Genomic DNA, 18,762 nt, shown 5'->3' with positions numbered 1-18,762 from the left:
TATGTCTTTTAAAAACATAAAATGCATTTGTTTGATAAATGATACCCTACCCACACTTCATGACAAGGTTATAACTTCTACTGGAGTTAGAGACTGTCTTTTGCCAATCTGGTCATTAATATTCAGCCAATCCTATGATACATTTCTAAGTATTTCTGTTACCCACGGTCACAGAGTGATGTGGTATGGTCGGTACCCCAGAGGAAGCTGAGGCAAATAACATGCCTGCTCTGTTTTCGATGCTCCACCCGCCCCCTCCCCAGCTTATGCTTTTACTTGTAAAATCTGGGATCTGCTGTTTGGCTCTTCATTCAAAGGACTCTCCTCAGGCTGCTGGATTTTGCTTTGCTCACACTGGCAGAGAGCTAGAAATGCTTAACCAATGTCTGTCAGGTGCAGGAGGATGAAAGCCCAGCTCCCTTGCCTCCTGTAGTAGGGGCAACTCTGATGTGTGACTTCCACTCCAGAGCTCTCTCTGCAGGATGAGGTGAGACTGGGGCTTGGCTTGGGTTTCTTCCCTTTCCTGTCCTGCTCCTCTCACTCCTTCACCAGTTTGCCTCAGAAGCACTTCCTTAAAAAATCTTTGTCTCAGGATGTGCTTTTTATCCCAGATTATAGATCAATGCCGTTGCTAGCCTAATTGGCATTCGCTTATACCATAGGGTAGTAATTTGAATAAAACATCTCTTCAATTGTATGCCTACTCCGTTCACAAATGTAAATCAAGATTCTGTTATGGAAATAGTGTGGAAGTTTTTACTCTACTTCTTCCTGTAAAAATATTACTGTTAATAAATCATAGGCAAGATGTTAGAGGAATCATGTAGAATTATATAGAATTTTTACTGTATTACTGTCTTTTGAAAATATTACCACTATTCTTATTTTAAAATGAGCCCCCTGAAGTCAATGGACTGATATTGATATTGGCCAGATTTACTTGTGGATATTGAATGTGGGGAGAGAGAAGGAGAGAGGAGAGAGAGAGAGAGAGAGAAGGAGACAGAAATAAACATTGGTCGGAGGCCCTATGAGATCTACCAAACTTGACTTAAATGGAAACCACCCTTACTGTGTCTGAATCATGTGATTTGTGTGAGTTTCAGAGTAGCTTTGCTCCCTGGCCCTGCCCCATCTCCAGTGCTCTGTCAGGGATGCAGATGGTGTCCGTAGGAATAATTTTGAGAAGTAATAGAACCAGTGCTCTGTTAGGTTTCATTTTTTTTTCTTTTGTATATCCATTTTTCTTTGCTTATATCCTGAATTTATTTAGTATTGTCATACTTTCACTTACTTGGCTTATGGACATAAAATAAGTTGCTTGGCTATTTACTGTTTACCTCTTTGCATTTGGACAGTTTGATTATGAATCCTGCCCTTAAGCATTCTTTTGCTCCTTGTCAGTTTATGGACTTAAAAAATTAATCAGAGGCTTATGATAGTGTGAAAAAGTTTATTACAGTATTTTAAAAGACTTAATATTACCAAGAGATGGATGTGGGATGTCCACTGACCTATAATAAGCATGGTTTCATGAAATATGTACAGTGAATCTTCCTTAATAGATAAACTATTCTCTAATTTATTTAAAAATCCAATGACCTACATATTCATATGTTCAGAAATCCCCCATTTACTAACATCATTTCTCCTCTGAGACCTGCCGTCTGAGCAAATCTGTTAAATGAAGTAGAGGAAGCTTTGATCCAAACTAGGCTAAATCCATTGGAACGGATGCCCTTCCTGGTATGAATGGGCGCGTTAGAATGCCAGAAAAGGGAAATTAGGTGTGATCCTCGTTCCCTCTCTGCACCACTATCCCCTTACATTGATGATGGGGTTCAGGAAACATCCTTACACAAGGGATCAGCATTAAGAGGTTTGTATCATTTGCAAATGAATGTGGCAAGACTTGTGCCACGTTCGTTATTTACATAGTGTAGTTTTTTTTTTCCTCTAGCAGATTATGCCGTCAACTCAGAAAGTTCAGGTTCGTTTTATGTCTCAGGTAGCTCTCCTGAGCCAATTCTTAGAAACATGTTTTCTGTAGAAGCACAGATGTGTTTTGCAAAACGTGCTATTCTTCTGTTAACAGTAGGTCTCTAATTTGGTATCTTTCTCCTTCTTCAGTTTGACAAAAAAGTCACAGAATTAACCAATTCGCAACCTTTTGTCAAAAGCCTTCCTTGAGAAAGCTGTTCATCCTGGTCTTATCTGACGGAGAAGAGGATTCTAAAAATCCTTTGGGAATTCACTTGGTTGACTGTCCTTATTTGATTACTTTTTATTTTTTCTGAGACTTTGCAAAAAATCTGCCATTTACTCATCAAAGCCAAATCATTTGAAAAAACTTAAGGCCAGGGTCATGAATATAAGTTATGGAGTCACTCAGCAACTGGAGACTGTTTTCAACAGATTGGAAAATTAGATTGAATGATGTATCAGGAAAGTTGGCAGTAAGGTCAACAGCTAGAAATGTAAATGTCTTTGTGTGAAGTGATGTGGATTTTGCTTTTGTGGTTTATTGGCGCAGTGTTTATCGTATCTGCATACCCATATTATTTATTTATTTTTTTTTTGTGAGGAAGATCAGCCCTGAGCTAACATCCATGCTAATCCTCCTCTTTTTCCTGAGGAAGATTGGCTCTGAGCTAACATCTATTGCTAATCCTCCTCCTTTTGTTTCCCCAGAGGCCCAGTAGATAGTTGTATGTCGTAGTTGCTGTGTGTGGGACGTGGCCTCAGCATGGCCAGAGAAGCGGTGTGTCGGTGCGCACCCAGGATCCGAACCCGGGCTGCCAGCAGTGGAGCGCGTGCACTTAACCGCTAAGCCACGGGGCCGGCCCATGCACACCCATATTATTAAGGTTAAAAATGTCTAAGGACTTGCTAAATATTGTGTTTTGAAGTAGTACAGTCAGGAAGAGATGTGTAGCAGCAAAATGAAATCTTAACCAAAATATTTGGGAGTCTGAGCTTCAGTGCATTACCAGTCAGTTTTTAGGGGCAGAAACTTCTCTTTTAAATCCCGTGTTTGATTTATATGTATTGTTAGCCAAAGATAGGCATGATTTAATTACACATACAATTTCTGCTTGTAGAAGACTTGACCCCCAAGATATTCAAAATTCTTTCTCAGCCGACCTTTGGTCTCAGTCATCATTATTTCTCAGTATTCAATAGTGATACAGGCGCTCAGCAAGTCACACAGGAATAGAACACAATGTAAATCCGGGGGTCTTGACTCCATGGTCCAGTGAGCTGGTTATAAAATGACAAGGAAACCTGTGAGAAAAAGGAAGTCCACCCACTGAAAGATGGGCTGTAAATATGAAATGCTGCAGATCAGGCATGAGCATGTTATTGGGTTTTGAAGCAAATAATATACCCTCTTTTGATTTCAGCATTAAATTAATAAAGTAGGAAAAGATGGCCCTGCTTGCTTCATAAAATAGGCAATCTTTCATTTCAGAAGCACTGGCTTGAATTCATAGATTTAAAGATTGTAATAATATTAATATCTCCCAGGATAGCAGTGTCTCAAAGTTATTAGATGGCTTAAGGATTGCCCTCAAGATAGTGGTCTCACTTTAATTCCTTCTGTACATATAAAGACTATTGTTAATTAGTACCTTTTAGGCAATTTCAGCCAAAAAGCATGGGGGAGATGCTGGCTTTTTTTTTGTGCTCTGGGTAAAGAGAAGGTTGACTCAGTAGCTGTCAAACATAGACAACCCTCTCCCCATTTCTAAATCCACTTGAAATAGAAAATTTTATTTAAAAGAAAATATGGAGACTTTTTTTCCCCCTTCTTCACAAAACTCATACCAAAGAATCAGAGGAAACAAACATGGTAGCACACTGTTCTAGCTGTTCCTTTCATCCCTGACCAGTGTGCAAAGTCCTTAAAAATTAGCTACTGAACTAATTTTAGAAAATTCACATTTCTCCATTTATGCTGAAAAAGACTGCCTTTTGGTGATGATTTTATATGCCTTTTTCACTATTCTCTAACAAGGAGTGATCGACTCATTTCACACAGATAAGGGGCCTCCAGCCTCCATAAGGGCTTTCTTTCTCCTCTACTGTGTCTCAGTAGAGACCTGCACTTTCAGTGTGAAGGCCTATTGCTGTATTATTTGACTAGTCTCCCCAAATCTGGGGTGATGTTTATAATTAAAATAGAATTTTGACAGAAGAAATACAATGAAACACTAGCTTTAGATCCATTATTTGTATACTTTTCACCATTGCTTATTTAAAGTAATAAAAAAAAAGACACAAGGAGTGATCCTTTCATGGCGCTGATTGAAATGATGACCATTTGGCCTGGAGTTAAGTGCATGTTTGTTCAAATAAAGTGAATTAAGTTTAAAGGCCAGAAATACTGTGAGAAAAATATAACTGAATCAATTTGAAGTCAATTGGAAATTACAAGGTTGTTTAAATTCTATCTACTAGTTTTGTGCCTAAAATTATCACTGTAAACTACAGCATTTACTTTCAAACTTCTCTGACCGCAACACTCGACACCAAAAACAAATACTTTTTACATCCTGAGCTGGTACACACACATTCACACATGTGCACGTGTGTATGTATGTCTGTTCACGCATGTGCACATATGTGTGTGTCTATCTTGAGCTCTATCTCATTTCCACCTATATCTTTATCTATTTGTATATTTCTAAAGCAAAGCCTTCACGAAAGAATAAAAAAAACCTTCACGAAACAATGCTTGTACCATGTATGATGCGCTCTGGTAATTTCTAATGTATTTAATTGTATTTCATTATAAAAAAGTTAGTCATGATGTGCTAAATTAATTTTATCTTCTACTAATAATTATGACCCATGTTTAAACAATGATGCACATTAAGGCTTGTTTTAAATGACTACAGAGTTACTTAGGGAAGAAAAGTTGTTTTACTTTTCTGAAGTATAAAATGAATATCTTAGCTTATTCCTATCCTGAATATCCATGTGGTCATTTTACTTTATATAGTTTATTATATTTTTCTTTACATTCTCCTCTATCCCAAATAATTTTAATTATCCGACTTCTTAAAATTTATTCTTTGTATTTTCTGCCTTTTATATGGGAAGACATTTAGCAAAATATAAGTGGAGGGCCTTGAATATTTGAAATCGCAAATTTAAAATAAGAATTGTACTTTGATATTAGCTTTGTATTTATTTATCCATTCATTTATCATTTAACAAATCTTTGTTATTCATTCAGAGACTACGCTAGGCATGAGGGAAGTACAATCATCATCTCAATTTTACATGTGGGGAAATTGTGCCATAGGGAGATTAATTAATCCTTGTCCAATTGGAACCCAATTTTGAACCCAGCAATTCTCACTTCAGAACTCATGGTTATAACCACTTTATTATTCTCAATCATTTCTGCTGTCATAGAGCAGAGGATGCAAGACACGATTCCTTCTTCAAGGAGGCTCATGGAGTAAACAGACTTTCAGACTAGTAATCCCCCTGTGGTATGATAAGTACTGTGATGTGTCACATGTACCCTGTGAGAACAGGTGCTTTTGACCCTGGAGGTGATTGAAGTTAATACAGAAACATTTCAGCAGGAAAAAATAACATTTTATATCTGTTTCAGGACAGAGTCAACTTGTATATTAACAGACTGCTTTACTTCTTATATCTGAATGCGTTTGATACATTTGAGATATAAATATTCAATAAACGTATGTTTTTGGTTTGTTTTGTTTTGTTTTTGGAAAGTGCTATTTTTGCCAATGTTTTGACAAAGTAGCCAAAGCTAGTAAATTTTTTGGGCAGTTTGCCAACAGTTGTTTCACAGAAGACTCATGGAAACTAGGAATAAGCAGGGCCCAGAACGATGTGAATGCAATAGTCATGGTGCCAGGTACTTGAGGTGTTAGTAGAAACCATGTATGTGCCCAGAGCTGAGAACACCAGAACACTGGCAAAATGTTTCCAAAGGGAACCTGTTCAGTTCTCTATTTGCTTTTGCTTTTTGGTGCTAATGTGTTTAGAGAATTTTGATTTAGATTGTGCATAGCCCCCCATTCCAGTACCTGTGACTTTCTAAAGACAGGGAGGGAAGGGATAAGGAGGAAAATAAGATGGGACTGTTTATCTAATTGCATCTATTGCATAGATTGAGTAGTAAAAAATAGTGAAGTTGCCGGGAATCTGTTTTTGGCTAAGTTCCTCCATTGTACATGCTTAAGTGTAGGTTGGGCAAGGGGATTGCAGCTAAGAGAGCGCAGACTATTTGGTTTCAAGAATGTTCTGTTGCACTCACTCACTTGGTGTTGCACACTTACTGTATTCTGATGTGTCAGGTGGCACAAGTGAAGCTTTATTATATACACTAGAAAGAAAGCTGTCTGTGAGGGAAATGTTTCATTTATTCATTGCAGATTTGGGGTACATAGAATATTTGTTTTAAAGTGGAGTGTGCGTGATAATGGATAGTTTTCTTTATCTTGTCTTCAGTAGATTGAATGAAAAGATCTTGAGTACATGTGAGTCAGGCTTTTAATACGGTGGTCCATCAGGGCCTGCCGCTGGCTGTTCAGCAGGGATAGGACTCCCACTGCTCAGAAAAATGAAAAATATTCATTTGGTGCCTTCTTAGAGCCCTATATTCCTGTGTATCCCCGGCTAACCACTAAGCATAAAATGACAGATTCTGCTCCCAGGGAGTTTACTGTCCTATGGGAGGAAGAAGGTTTTATAGTAGCACAATGTAAAAGATGATAAGTATCATAAGTGCAAGATAGAACTAGTACCATCTCTGTTCAAAGGAGAAAGTACTGCCAACTGCAGTGTATGCATAAATACACATAGATACATAGTCTTTTAGTGCATTACAGAATATATCTCTACAGCAACAACATTTGTCTGCAAGTGTTACTTTTGTATATGCATTTGTATTTGCAGAGTTCATTAATTCCCTTTAGAGGCTCAATTCTATCTACCTCCATCCTACAAAAATGCCACATACACAGGCTGTCTTTCCTAATAAAGAAATATTGCAATAAAAGAGAGGTTTTATTAAGCTAACACAATAACGACATTTTCTTTGAGGATTTAATACATCATTTTTAATAATAGAAATCAAATTGTCATTGTTGTGTCCTGTATACCTTTTATTCAAATCAGACTAAGTACTCTGGCTTCATGGCTAAGCAGTGCTCTGGGGGGTGGAAGGGGTGAGTATTTTTAGCATTACACAGATGAATTTCAGCAGTTAGGTTCGCAGTGGAGTTGTAGATTATGAATATGGGACCCAGGGAAACCTGTTTATATTCGTGAGCAGAAGGGAAAATATCTCTTAGGAGCATCTAGAAGGAAATGAGATTGAAGGTTAGGAGTGAAATGATTCTGTTACGTCAGCTTTCAGATGGGATGTCAGTACTTTCTACAGCCATGCAGCTGATTTCATGGTGTCAGCTAACTGCCTTAACCATTGAAATTTAAGAGCTGGTTCTGTGTGATGGGACTAGGAATTACCTGGTTTTCTAACAGGAGACCAGTTTTTGGCTGACATGTCAGCTGGAACCAGACATTTCAGAATTGTGTGAGAATTAAGGCTAGCAAATAACCATGCAGAAGGGGTGGTGAAACGTGGAGAGTACTTTTGGAGGGAACTTTTTTTGTATTTCAAGGGAAGTATGTGATAGACAGGTCATGCTCAGAGGCAGGACGCGGGGTTGGCCCATATGAGTGCCAAGGCCCCTTCCACCTCTGACCCTCTGTATTCTTAATCTGTAAAATGGGGGAATATGTGCCTTTTAACCTTGCTGATTGCCTATGGCACCATTTGTTTAAAGCCAAATATAATCATGAACTAAAAGATATTTTCAGACTCACTACTACGTTGTAAATATATTTCAACTGACACATCCTTAAAGAAATGTGACTTGATTTCTGAAGAGGACTGTCATTAAATAGCTTATGTACTTAGTTCATACATTCAACAATTAATAATTAAGATGGATTATGAGAGAATACCGCTTATTTTCTCTAAAATAACCTGTCTAAATGTTTCTAAAGAAGTGTCAAGCATATGCTTTTACTCTTAGCATGGCAATCAGCTGTACATATAAGCTATCTTTGGGATTTATTTATATTATTCTAATATCTGCCTTTGTTCAGAGCAGAAACTAACGCTTTCAAATTATTTCCTTTATGTGATAAATGAGTATTTGTTGAGTTACTTCAAAGGTATATATTATAATAAATATATGAACATTGCAAGTTACCCTTTCTATATCCCACTTCAACTGCCACAAACAGAAATATAATGTACAGAAATGAAAACAGTCTCCGGCCAGTTTGAGGCTTTTTCCAAAGAAGCACTGGGGTTTGGCTGGGCCCGTTTCCTCAGTACACACCTGGTGTATATCACTTTAAAAAATAAATTATGCCTCATTAAATTACAATTAAATGGAATCATGATCATTTGTTTTTCTGGAAGGAAGATGTTTTGCATATTGAAAGCCTAATTTGTTGCAGGTGACAAAAAGGCTGAACAGATTATCTAATATCACTTCATTTTGGGGGTAATGTTTGCTGGTTAGTTTGTGTATACTCCAGTAGTTCAGAATTATATTAATATGGACTGTATTATTTTCACTTCAGAATGTCTCCTAGCACTTTATCAGTTATTGTACTCCTTTTTTTTTTTTTTTTTTTTTAAATTTTCAAGCTTTTAAGGCAACAGAAACTTCTGTTCCTATCTGGATTAGGCAAGCTCTTTCTTTTTCTTCAAATGTCATAATACTGTCCAGTCCCCCGCTCCGCCTCCCCCTCTGCCTGGTCTTCCCATTATCTCTACACCCATGTGCTATGTATATTTCAAACCCCAGCCAAGTTAAGTCCTTCCTCTTACAAAACGTTTTCCCTGAGTCCTGCACTTGGCAAGACTTTCTCCCTCTTTTGAAGAGAAATGGCACTAGTTCTGTCTTGAATTTATGACACTTGTCATCTTTTACATTGTGCTTCTATAAACTATCATAGGGTAAACTCCTTGGCAGCAGAATCTGTGTCTTATTAATCTTTTCGTTCCTTTCTGAGCTTAGCACCAAGTCTTAAATAAGGTATGAATTAATAGACTGATCTGTCGTTCTTTGGTGATAGGTATATTGAATTAGGGGGTTCCCTACATAATCAATGGAAGACAGAGCCTAATCCTAGAGAATTACCTGAGGTCTGAGAGCAATGAAGAATGGATGTCTGTTAAAATCTAGTCAGTAATGACCTTGACTGTTGCTGTCAGCCCTGGAGGAGCCTGGGGAGCTCTGAGGGGCTCAGGCTCAGTGTTCCTAGAACTTGGCCCTGAGTTGGGTTCTCGTATTGCTCTCTGCAAGAATTAAGGGCCCATCAAAGGCAGTTTCTCACTCATCCCAGATGAGGCCTCAAGGGCTAGTGCAGAAACTTGGAAGTAAATTTTATAGAGCCAGTCATGGTAATGTGTCCCAAACATTTCTGAGTATCAGCATCTATTTTGCACACTAATTTGGGGTAAACTATGTAAATTTTTGAAGAAATATGGAAATCATAACAATGTAAATAAGATAGATCATCGACAGAAATTGCAGATTCAGAAACTGTAAGGTCACTTAATTTGTTACAAACAAATATTATTTAAAATACTAGAAATAATATGTAGATCAATTTTCATTTTAAAAATTAGCCCGAATTCTTTATTTTGTCTGTGGAGATAGCCTGTATTAGCAACCAAGCTAGATGGCATTATATTATATCTTGTTTTGCACTTTGAATTACTTTGCTTTTATTGCGTTTTCTACTAACCTCATATATTCTTTGCTGGTGCTGGAAATACCATGAAGCTTACACAATCCCCCATTGAAAGGCTAGGGAGAAGATCAACTTGAGGTTCTTTTTGCCTGACTCCCTTCTTTTTTCTGTGACTTGTAACCCAAGAGCTCTTGTGCAAGATGTCTTCCTACTCTGTGCAGATGTTCGTTCTACTCCTTTTCAGTCAACATGTTTCCTGGTCTTACATAACCTCAGCTAATGCCGTGAAGGGAATTGTTATAATCTCTCCCTTGAGAAGGCTCTGTTGCCTACGATGAGGAAAATACTTAATGACCACTTTACTCAATACTTGCAATATGTTTTAATATGATTACTGATATGAAAGTTTAATAAGCAATATCCTGGTTAATTTATTAATTTCCCTCAATTTTCACATTCTGAATATTCATGACCTTTCTATTCATAAAAGTACATCTTTTTTCAGTGCCCAAGTGTCATGCCACATGCTCTATATCTCAGGCTGCATAATGGGAATGTCCGAGTGACACCTCCTGCCTGGCTGGTTGATAATTAAAATGCCAGACAACATAGCAGCAAGGGCTTTAGAAATATTTATGTGAGATAAATTATTAATTTATGTTCTATGCAAAGCAGTTTCAATATGATCAACATTTACTTATCTTGATAATTAGATGGGGTGAGTTGTGGTGTATGTAAGTTATGCTGTAGATTTCCTTGATTTTTTTTCCCCATGATGATTTTCAACTAACTAAATAAACTCACTTTACATTTATGAGCCTGCAGAATTTGGACTATATTTTTTTAAATCCCAATTTAAATAGTTAAAAGTGCGTAAATAACCAAAATGAAGAAGGCTCAACAAAACAACTAAAACTCTTCTTGTGCCCACAAGCTAGCCACTTGTTATTGAAAATGTCTGAGGTGAAAAGAATCTGCTTCGGGACCACAGCTACACAGATGAGGCTTTAAGTAAATAGTTTAGAACAGTGTTTCCCTTCTCTGGAGCGGCACACGGAGGCGGCACTGGCCACCTTGCTGGTTTGCGACTTTATCTTCAATTAGGCAAACGAAACAGAGGCAACAGTATATTCCACCAGCCCCTTAAAATACAAATATTGTGTCTCATTTACTTCAGAAATGGTGCTGATGAGCAGTCATCTTCAAGGATGCTTTGTCTTCATTTTTCTTAGAGATGGATTCATTTCCCTATGAGGTCGTCCAACATGTAAAAAATGCAGGGGAAGGAGCTCCATAATTTCAATGTGGAAAAAAAAGTAAAACAAGCCAAACAAGAAACAAATGAAAACACTATGCTTTGGAGTGATTTATTTTTTTTATTGATTAGGAATGAACAAACTTACACTTTTGAACCATGGATCCTTTAGAACAATCGATTTTGTTATTTCACTATTTTGTGTGCAAGATCTTTGCTATAATGTACTCCATGACTTGTGAAAATCATTTCACTGTCATAAGGAGTATATCCATGTAGATCCTAAAACTCCTCCAAATGTGGTCGTCTGAGATTTGTTAAAATGCTAGAATTACGAGAGAGAGAGAGTGAGAGAAAGACAGAGAGAGAAGGAAGAGGAGGAAGAGGAGGGACCGACACATTCTTTCTGTTCAGAGTTCATCGTTGAAGAAAACTCAGTGAGGAGCAGTCTTTAGTGTCTTATTTGTATTGGAAATTGGTATTGATTTTAAGCCCACTTCTCTCTTGCTTCTCCATGTGTTAGTTTGTAGATTTTTGTCTTAGAAACAAATCCATTATTAATATTTCAGGTTGCTTAGTGCACGTGGAAAGTAGGATAACTGAAGGCAGAACTGACTTTTAGTTTCAGAAAGAGAATCGGTACCTAGATTGTATAACATTTTCTGGAAGACAAGTTTCTCACTTGTTACTTTTAAAAGCATGACAAGAAATCTAGATTTTCTTAGAATCATTTTACCAGGAGGGTATTTTTACATACACGTCATACCTTATCCTGTCCTTGGGCACGCATGCACAAAGACACACACTTGTTAACATTTCTTTTAGCTTCATTGTATAGCATATTTTATTCTCAGTCGTAAAGACTTCTCTAATCAAAGTAACATGACACTCAAGTTGGGGAACTGCCAGTTGGCATACTGCTTGTAGGTTCCTTATAGTAAGATTGTTTTACGTGGTGTTTTGAGTGGTGATTACCTCCTTGCACTGCTGATAACTGTGTGATGCACACTCCTATAAGTGACAATCACTTCACTGTATTATAATGCATTACTTTATTTTTTAAAATTGCCTACCTTACCCTGAAGATTTCTGGCCAACCAGAGATGGTATCTTCCTCTTGCATCTGACATAGCTAGTGTTTTTATATTTAAGCCATGTATTACAAATCTGATAGTGTTTCCTTTGCATTAATATTCCCCTCAGTGGAACATCTTTGGCATCTATTTTTCGTGATTTGGGGTTGCCCTACCTGTTCTAAGATACAGGGGTTAATATCCCAGCTCTTCCTGGGGGATAATCCTAGTCCTGATCTCATAGTGCCCTGAGAAGGGATGTTAGCTGGGAATGGAAAGTGATGCCTCCGTGTGATAACCTAACAAGTGTGTAGAGTGGAAATAGATCTGCTTTTGCCCAAACTACCACAGTGTTCCAACTGAGATCTCCGGCCCTTTTCTTGAGTCCTTAATACTTTTCTTTAGACCTGGGAACATTTTCCTTTTCTTTGTAAATTCTCTGTCATCAGAGCACATGAAAATACTAATTTTCCATTTAAAGCTCTCCGTTTGGATGGGTCACACATTCAGAAAGGATCTGAGCCTGTCCTGGCATTCTATACATTCTATAGTTACGGCATGCTCTCGCCCCTCACCGAGTGTGCCTACCTTCCCATTGCTTTAATGGTGGGATTGGAGCTTCCCCTATGAAAGCATCTTATATAAAAAATTTGGGTGCCCTCTGGTACATGTACAAGGATACCTATTATGTGTGTGGACTGAAAAGTTATTAGAGGGTTAACACAAGCTATAGCCATTTGCTTTGTGTGTTTTTTTTTTAATGCCATAAGAAACATCTATATTGAAAACAGTGGCCGGTCAACAGAAATTCAGCCAAACTTTTTTTCTTTTTTAAATCGATGTAAATCTCCCATGCTGTTTAAATGTCGGAACTAAATTTACCAAACTTGGCAGATTTGTAAAGCTGAGCAGGACTGCCAAGTGTTCCCCGTTTCCAGCAGAGAGAGTTCTAACAGTTCCTGAAATACTTGTAGGAGGCACCTGGTGGTAACTTGCAGTTTCACAATTCTTCCCAGGCGCCTACCTTGCTAGCTGGCATCTCTGCACACCGATGATTATTACAGTGATGATAAAGTGTCAGAATAGCACGGTCCAAAATAAGGCACAGCCTCCGGAAGGCAAGCAGATTCCCACAAAGTCTTCCTGCTGGAGAACCCTCAGGAATTAGAATGAGGTTCTTGACATCACAGCCAGCTGATTACACCAAACAAAATGGGAGGGGCGGAGGAGGAAGCCGCACACACACCCGCAGATATAACTTGGCCTGTTTTTTTTTTCCATTTAATCAGGGATTGTTGTCTGAGATTCTGCGTAAGGAAGAAGACCCTCGGACAGCCTCTCAGTCTCTTTTAGTAAACCTGAGGGCCATGCAGAATTTCCTCAATCTGCCGGAAGTGGAGCGGGATCGCATATACCAGGACGAGAGAGAGCGGAGCATGAACCCCAATGTGAGCATGGTCTCGTCGGCCTCGAGTAGCCCCAGCTCCTCCCGAACCCCTCAGGTGAGATACTCTCCGCTGACAGTTCTCTCTGTGCCTTGGAAGCATCTTGCCTTCACTGATACTGTGTTTTCCCTCAAAAACTCAGAGACATAATTCAAGGATTTCTTAGTTCGCTGAACATGTTGGTTGGAAGATATGAACCTCTGAACATACAATGGTGGTTAGCCTTGACTATGTCAAAGGGCCATTTCTGTCCCTTTAGGAAAGTACAATTCTTCCACGCATGGCAAGAGGGTAGGAGTCGGGGAGGGGCAGGCTCTAGGATGTCTACATACAATTGCTTAGTTGTCGAAGAAGGGGTTAGGGAATTTGTCTTGAAGCTGAGTTTGCATAGCAAGCACACTGCTTTTCCTTAAATTGTATGTTTATTTGGATGGGGGTAGGCTAGTTGGGGGTAGGGGACAGATAGAGTAGTCTAAGCTCTGCTTTATGCAATCTGGAAAAGACAAAATGGGGAGAAACCTGTGTGTAATGGAAGCATGAGTATGCGTTGGCTAGATCAGAATGCCTGGGAGATCACTCAGTGATCCCTTTGAAAGTGGTTGAGGAGAGGTAGGCCTTAATTATTTCCCTTCCTAGGGTGCTCTCCCCACAGCACTCTATGACTCAGCTGTCCATCCCTCATTTCTCCACACTTTCAAGGCATTTTGTTCTCAGGTCCTCCTGAAAATGCACAAATCTAGTAATGCTGTGTGCTTCAAAGATCCTAACTGAAGGGTCAAGGTCTCAAGTCAACCAAGGGTCATTTCCAGTTCAGATCTGAGTGCACTCATTTCTAGCCTACTCTCTGTTTCCCCTAAACTATTACTACTCAGCAGATTTGTGCTCAAGCCATCTCATTCACTATTGCTGGGATGGTTGCAAGTTCCCTCTCAAAACAAATATTTAACAGGTACACATTTCTACAATTCAGAAAAATCAAATAAATAAATTCAAAAAAAAGAAAAAAGAAAAATGGGTACTTTGAAACCAAAGATTTTTTTACTTAGATAATAATAGTTTTGGTTTTATGAGTTTGTTTTCTAGTAAGTTCCAAAGAATTGATTGAGCATAGAAGCAGAATTTTATTCTGGTAGAAATATTTGAGCTTTTACAAGTATATCCATTTTTTTCATACCTCTTAACTCTTTTTATATTTTTGCACTCTGCAATAGATTTTTAATTGAAGATCATTTTCTATCATGCACTGCCAAATTGTGATACTTACACTTTAGTCTTCAGTGAATTATAAGTTTTAGTTACTGTTAAACCAGAAATAAGTCTCTTGACTGTTTATTTTGGACGAGTGTAACCAAGCTTTTTTATTTGATTTTTTTTTTTTTTTAATGTTGGGGCATATATTTTGAGCTATTGAGTTGGGCACGTTGTTAATTTGCACTAATATTGACTTCTGTTAAATTCACTGATATTTTTGCCGCTTTTGAAGCCCATTAAGCCGTTATAGGAGAGTCCAGTCTTGCTTCATGGCCATTTAACCCAGCAGCCCTTCTCAGAAAGTCATTTCCACTTGTTGGAAAATAACATAGGTCTGAGTGTTTTGTTTTCCACTCCTTTGGGATGTTTTTCTAACAAGATTATATCTTAGGCATCTTTTCAAAGACCTGATAGCTTTCAGAGCCAGACCAATTTGCAAGGCCACACAGTTAGGGTCAGTATTTTGCTTTTTTTGAACAGCAGAAAATCCCATCTAGACAATTCCTAGACAAAAGCGCCCTGTAGGACAAGAATAACAGGGAAATTGATCATTTAATTTCACAATTTTAAGATTTCTGAAAATAAATATAAGATGTTTTCCTGAAAACAGTTTTGAGAATACAGTCATGTCACTGGCATGTGCACATTCTCTGGAACTTTCTTTTTTTTCTGTTGGTTAAATATTGAGAAAGGGGAAGTTATTCAGGATTTTAAAACATTTCATGATTGCTTCCTTACTCAAACTTCTTTACAGACATATCTCAATAGTATCGATCCATAGCACAGTGAGGCTTTCATTGTGAGAAGGGATGTTGGAAGGGGGCCACTGATTCAGCCTTTTAGTTGGAGTCAGCAAGCTGGGGCACATGGGCAGCCCTACCTAGGTGCATGGAGATGATTTTCCAGACCCCATCCCTACTTTATTATTGGTTTAAAACATACTGAAGAAATTTCAGATTTAAAATTAAATCTCCAGAGTCCCTGCTCATAATCCTTCAATTGGCCAGTATTCCTTGATGTACTTAATAATAACAAAACAACAATATAAGAATAATCATTTATGGAGCCCTTGCTGTGTATCAGGTATTGTGAGCATTTTGCATGATCTTGATCCTCACAATTTTGTGTTATCACCGTTTTGCAGATGAGGAAGCAGGTTTCGCTGGGTTAGATAACTTGTGTAAGGTCACCTGGCTGAGTGGTAGAGTTAGGGTTTGAACTCCAGTTATTCTGATTCCGTGGCCTGGGCTCCTCACCATACATTTTGGTTTCCTGAGAGGTTTTGTTTTAGCCCCCATGGTTCTAGAGAGGGTTTGACCAGTCAGGTAAGATGAGGTAGTCAGTGAGGCTAATGAGGAAAGCTGGGTTGAGTAAAGGTAGAAATGATATGCTAAAACATGCACTCCACAGGAAAAGCGCTGTGGGTTAACTCGACATTTTGAGGAAAAAAAGGAGTTTCTTGAAAAACTGACAGAGAATTGGATTATTATGAGCAGAGGACAAGAAAATACCTGTAAAAACAGCACCTGGTATAAAGGGCGATTTTGGAGGCAGAGCAGCACAGTGGTCCAGAGCCCAGGCTTTGGAGTCAGAAAGACTAGAGTTCAGATCGGGGTTCATTCACTTGCTGCCATGTGTCCTTCCAGCAAGTTAAGCATCTTCTTTTATTTTCAGTTGTCTTCATCTCTAAAATGAAAATAATAATGTCTAACTCACTGGGTTCTTAAAAGAATTAAATGAGATAATAAAAGTAAAATGCTTTATGGAGTGCCTGGCACATAAAAAGTACCGTGTATATTATACTTACAGTTACTTTGCAGTCATTAGAAAATAGCATGAGACAGGAAGGTCAAAGGAAAATGGCAAAAGCCACTGAGTGCTCTTAGGAATCAAAGCCTTCATGGGAACTTAGGACATGAACTCCCGCTTTAAGACACCAGTGAGAAGGATCCCACGATGTTCAGACTTCATGCCGTGCCTTCCTCCAAACCTGCGCACTGGTAGATCCAGGGGGCATCCTCAGAGGGAAAGTAGTGACTTGGGAATGACTGTCTTGGTCTGGGATTCTGGGGCAAGTGGAACAGAAAGAAAGAAATCCAGTTTGGCCCAGTCAGCCGGCCACGCTTGGGAGCCCAAGAACCAGGCCGACTTTCCCCAGAGTCGTGCTGCCGGGGGTTTGGAGAAGGCTGCCCAGCCCCCCTCATTATACCAGAGCAAATGCTTGGACAGTCTTTCAGAACAAGTAGATGCAAACGTTTTAGGGTTATCCTGACCCCAAGAAGTACGGACACCTTCTATTTTGTCCTTCATCTGTCTCTGAAGCTGATGGGAAATCATTCAATTAAAACGAGCACGACAGAATACATAAAACCACAATATGAGTTTAAGAAAATGAAAACGGCCCATCAAAGGCATTCTGAAGCCTAGTTTTATGAAATGAAATTTTGTTTCATTTCCACTGATTTCCTAGGTGAAATTAGGTGACTGTCTGGGTAGCATAATGATGATAATGATGGGAAACCATACATACTCGAATGACATCCGTAAAGCTTTAATAAAGAATGAGAGAGACTCAGGGGAGTGCATTAAATTGAGTAATAATTTATTATTTAGAGACCTCTACCCATTTACTCATTTTTTCTGGAAGAATTGGCTCTTCCTCCAAGGTGTGCCATTTTTAGAAAGAAAAAGGTGTATGTGTGTGTGTGTGTGTGTGTGTGTGTGTGTGTGTTCTGCCTGCTTGTTTTGCAGTGAGCTGATCGCTTAGGGTTTGGTGTCCGGAGTAGCCATCCTACCTGTGAACTGTCGGGTACCAGGAGGGAAAGAATGGGGTTGACAGGACTCTGCATGTCCTGTAGGAATGCACTGCAATTATTTCCAATCACAATTAACCTGATTAGAATAATGGACAGGAAGTGTCCCTCTGTAGCTAATGCAGTTTGGCATCAGCTGACTGAAATCCTTTGATAATTTCTGCACAGATGGCTGGGCTGAATGCAGCACTTTTTAAATTATTATTTTCATGGTCTCTTGGTAGGCCAAAACCTCGACACCGACAGCAGACCTCCCCATTAAGGTAGACGGCGCCAACGTCAACATCACAGCTGCCATTTATGACGAGATCCAACAGGAGATGAAAAGGGCCAAGGTGTCTCAAGCCCTGTTTGCCAAAGTGGCTGCAAATAAAAGTCAGGTGAGTGGATTTTAAAAGAGCAAAAGGGAGGGCTGGGAGTAGACCGTTCTCCTCCTCCCACCAATAAAAATACATCTGTTCCTATAATAATAATAACAATCATCCCTAGGGAACCTGTCATGTTCTGACTTTTGCTCTATGGTTCGCTTGTATTCCCATCAGAGTTCAAAATAGGGCTGAAGTCAAAACCCAGATTTTTTTTTCTTTTAAAGAATTTTTTTCAACAAGAATCAACCTTGAATGATTTCTCTCCTAATTCTAAGCGCTACTGTGTATCTTTTTTTTAGAGCAAAATGTAGTACAGACACAACAGCGTCTTCCAGACCAGGCCTCGTTGCTCTCTTACTCCCACCAGGGGAGTGGCTGACTTTGTCATAATAACCGCTCTCCCCAGCCCCCAAGACACTTTGCGATGTCAAGGGTTTCTTTTATGTGTAGAATACAGTTGTTTTTCCAGGAGACAACGCATGTGGGAGAGTCCAGAACGAGTGCTAAAATCTTTAACAGAAACACACAGAAGCTTATCCAGTATAGCTTTTCAGAGTGCTGGGATTGTGAGGAATGGAAGGCTCCAGGGAAAAGGGTAGACAGATGCTTAGAGTTTTTATTTCTGAAAGCAGCACAGTCGATGGGATCTACTATCTGTTTCAGTTTGCTTAAAGGGACACCTACCGCCCTGTCCTAGAGTGGGTGAGGTTGAGGTGCCTGCCTGCCCATCTATCCCTAGGATGAATAATTACCCGGTACAGGGTGGAAGAAACAAAAGTTAGTTGAAGCATA

The 18,762-nt window shown here is 39.0% G+C and overlaps 1 protein-coding gene across 1 annotated transcript in view; it reads left to right on the top strand.

Annotated features, from left to right (window-relative positions):
• The window catches only part of SATB2 (SATB homeobox 2), a 183,778-nt gene that overhangs the window by 113,611 nt on the left and 51,405 nt on the right, over positions 1-18,762 (top strand). The window contains exons 8-9 of the mRNA XM_058549518.1: positions 13,383-13,595; positions 17,827-17,982. Coding sequence (XP_058405501.1) covers positions 13,383-13,595; positions 17,827-17,982 — 369 coding nt within the window. The remainder of the gene's footprint in view (positions 1-13,382; positions 13,596-17,826; positions 17,983-18,762) is intronic.

This window comes from Diceros bicornis, chromosome 10, assembly GCF_020826845.1.
Source record: "Diceros bicornis minor isolate mBicDic1 chromosome 10, mDicBic1.mat.cur, whole genome shotgun sequence".
NCBI lineage: Eukaryota > Metazoa > Chordata > Mammalia > Perissodactyla > Rhinocerotidae > Diceros > Diceros bicornis.
Note: the sequence above shows the minus strand (reverse complement) of the source record. Positions and strands in the feature narration are given on the sequence as shown.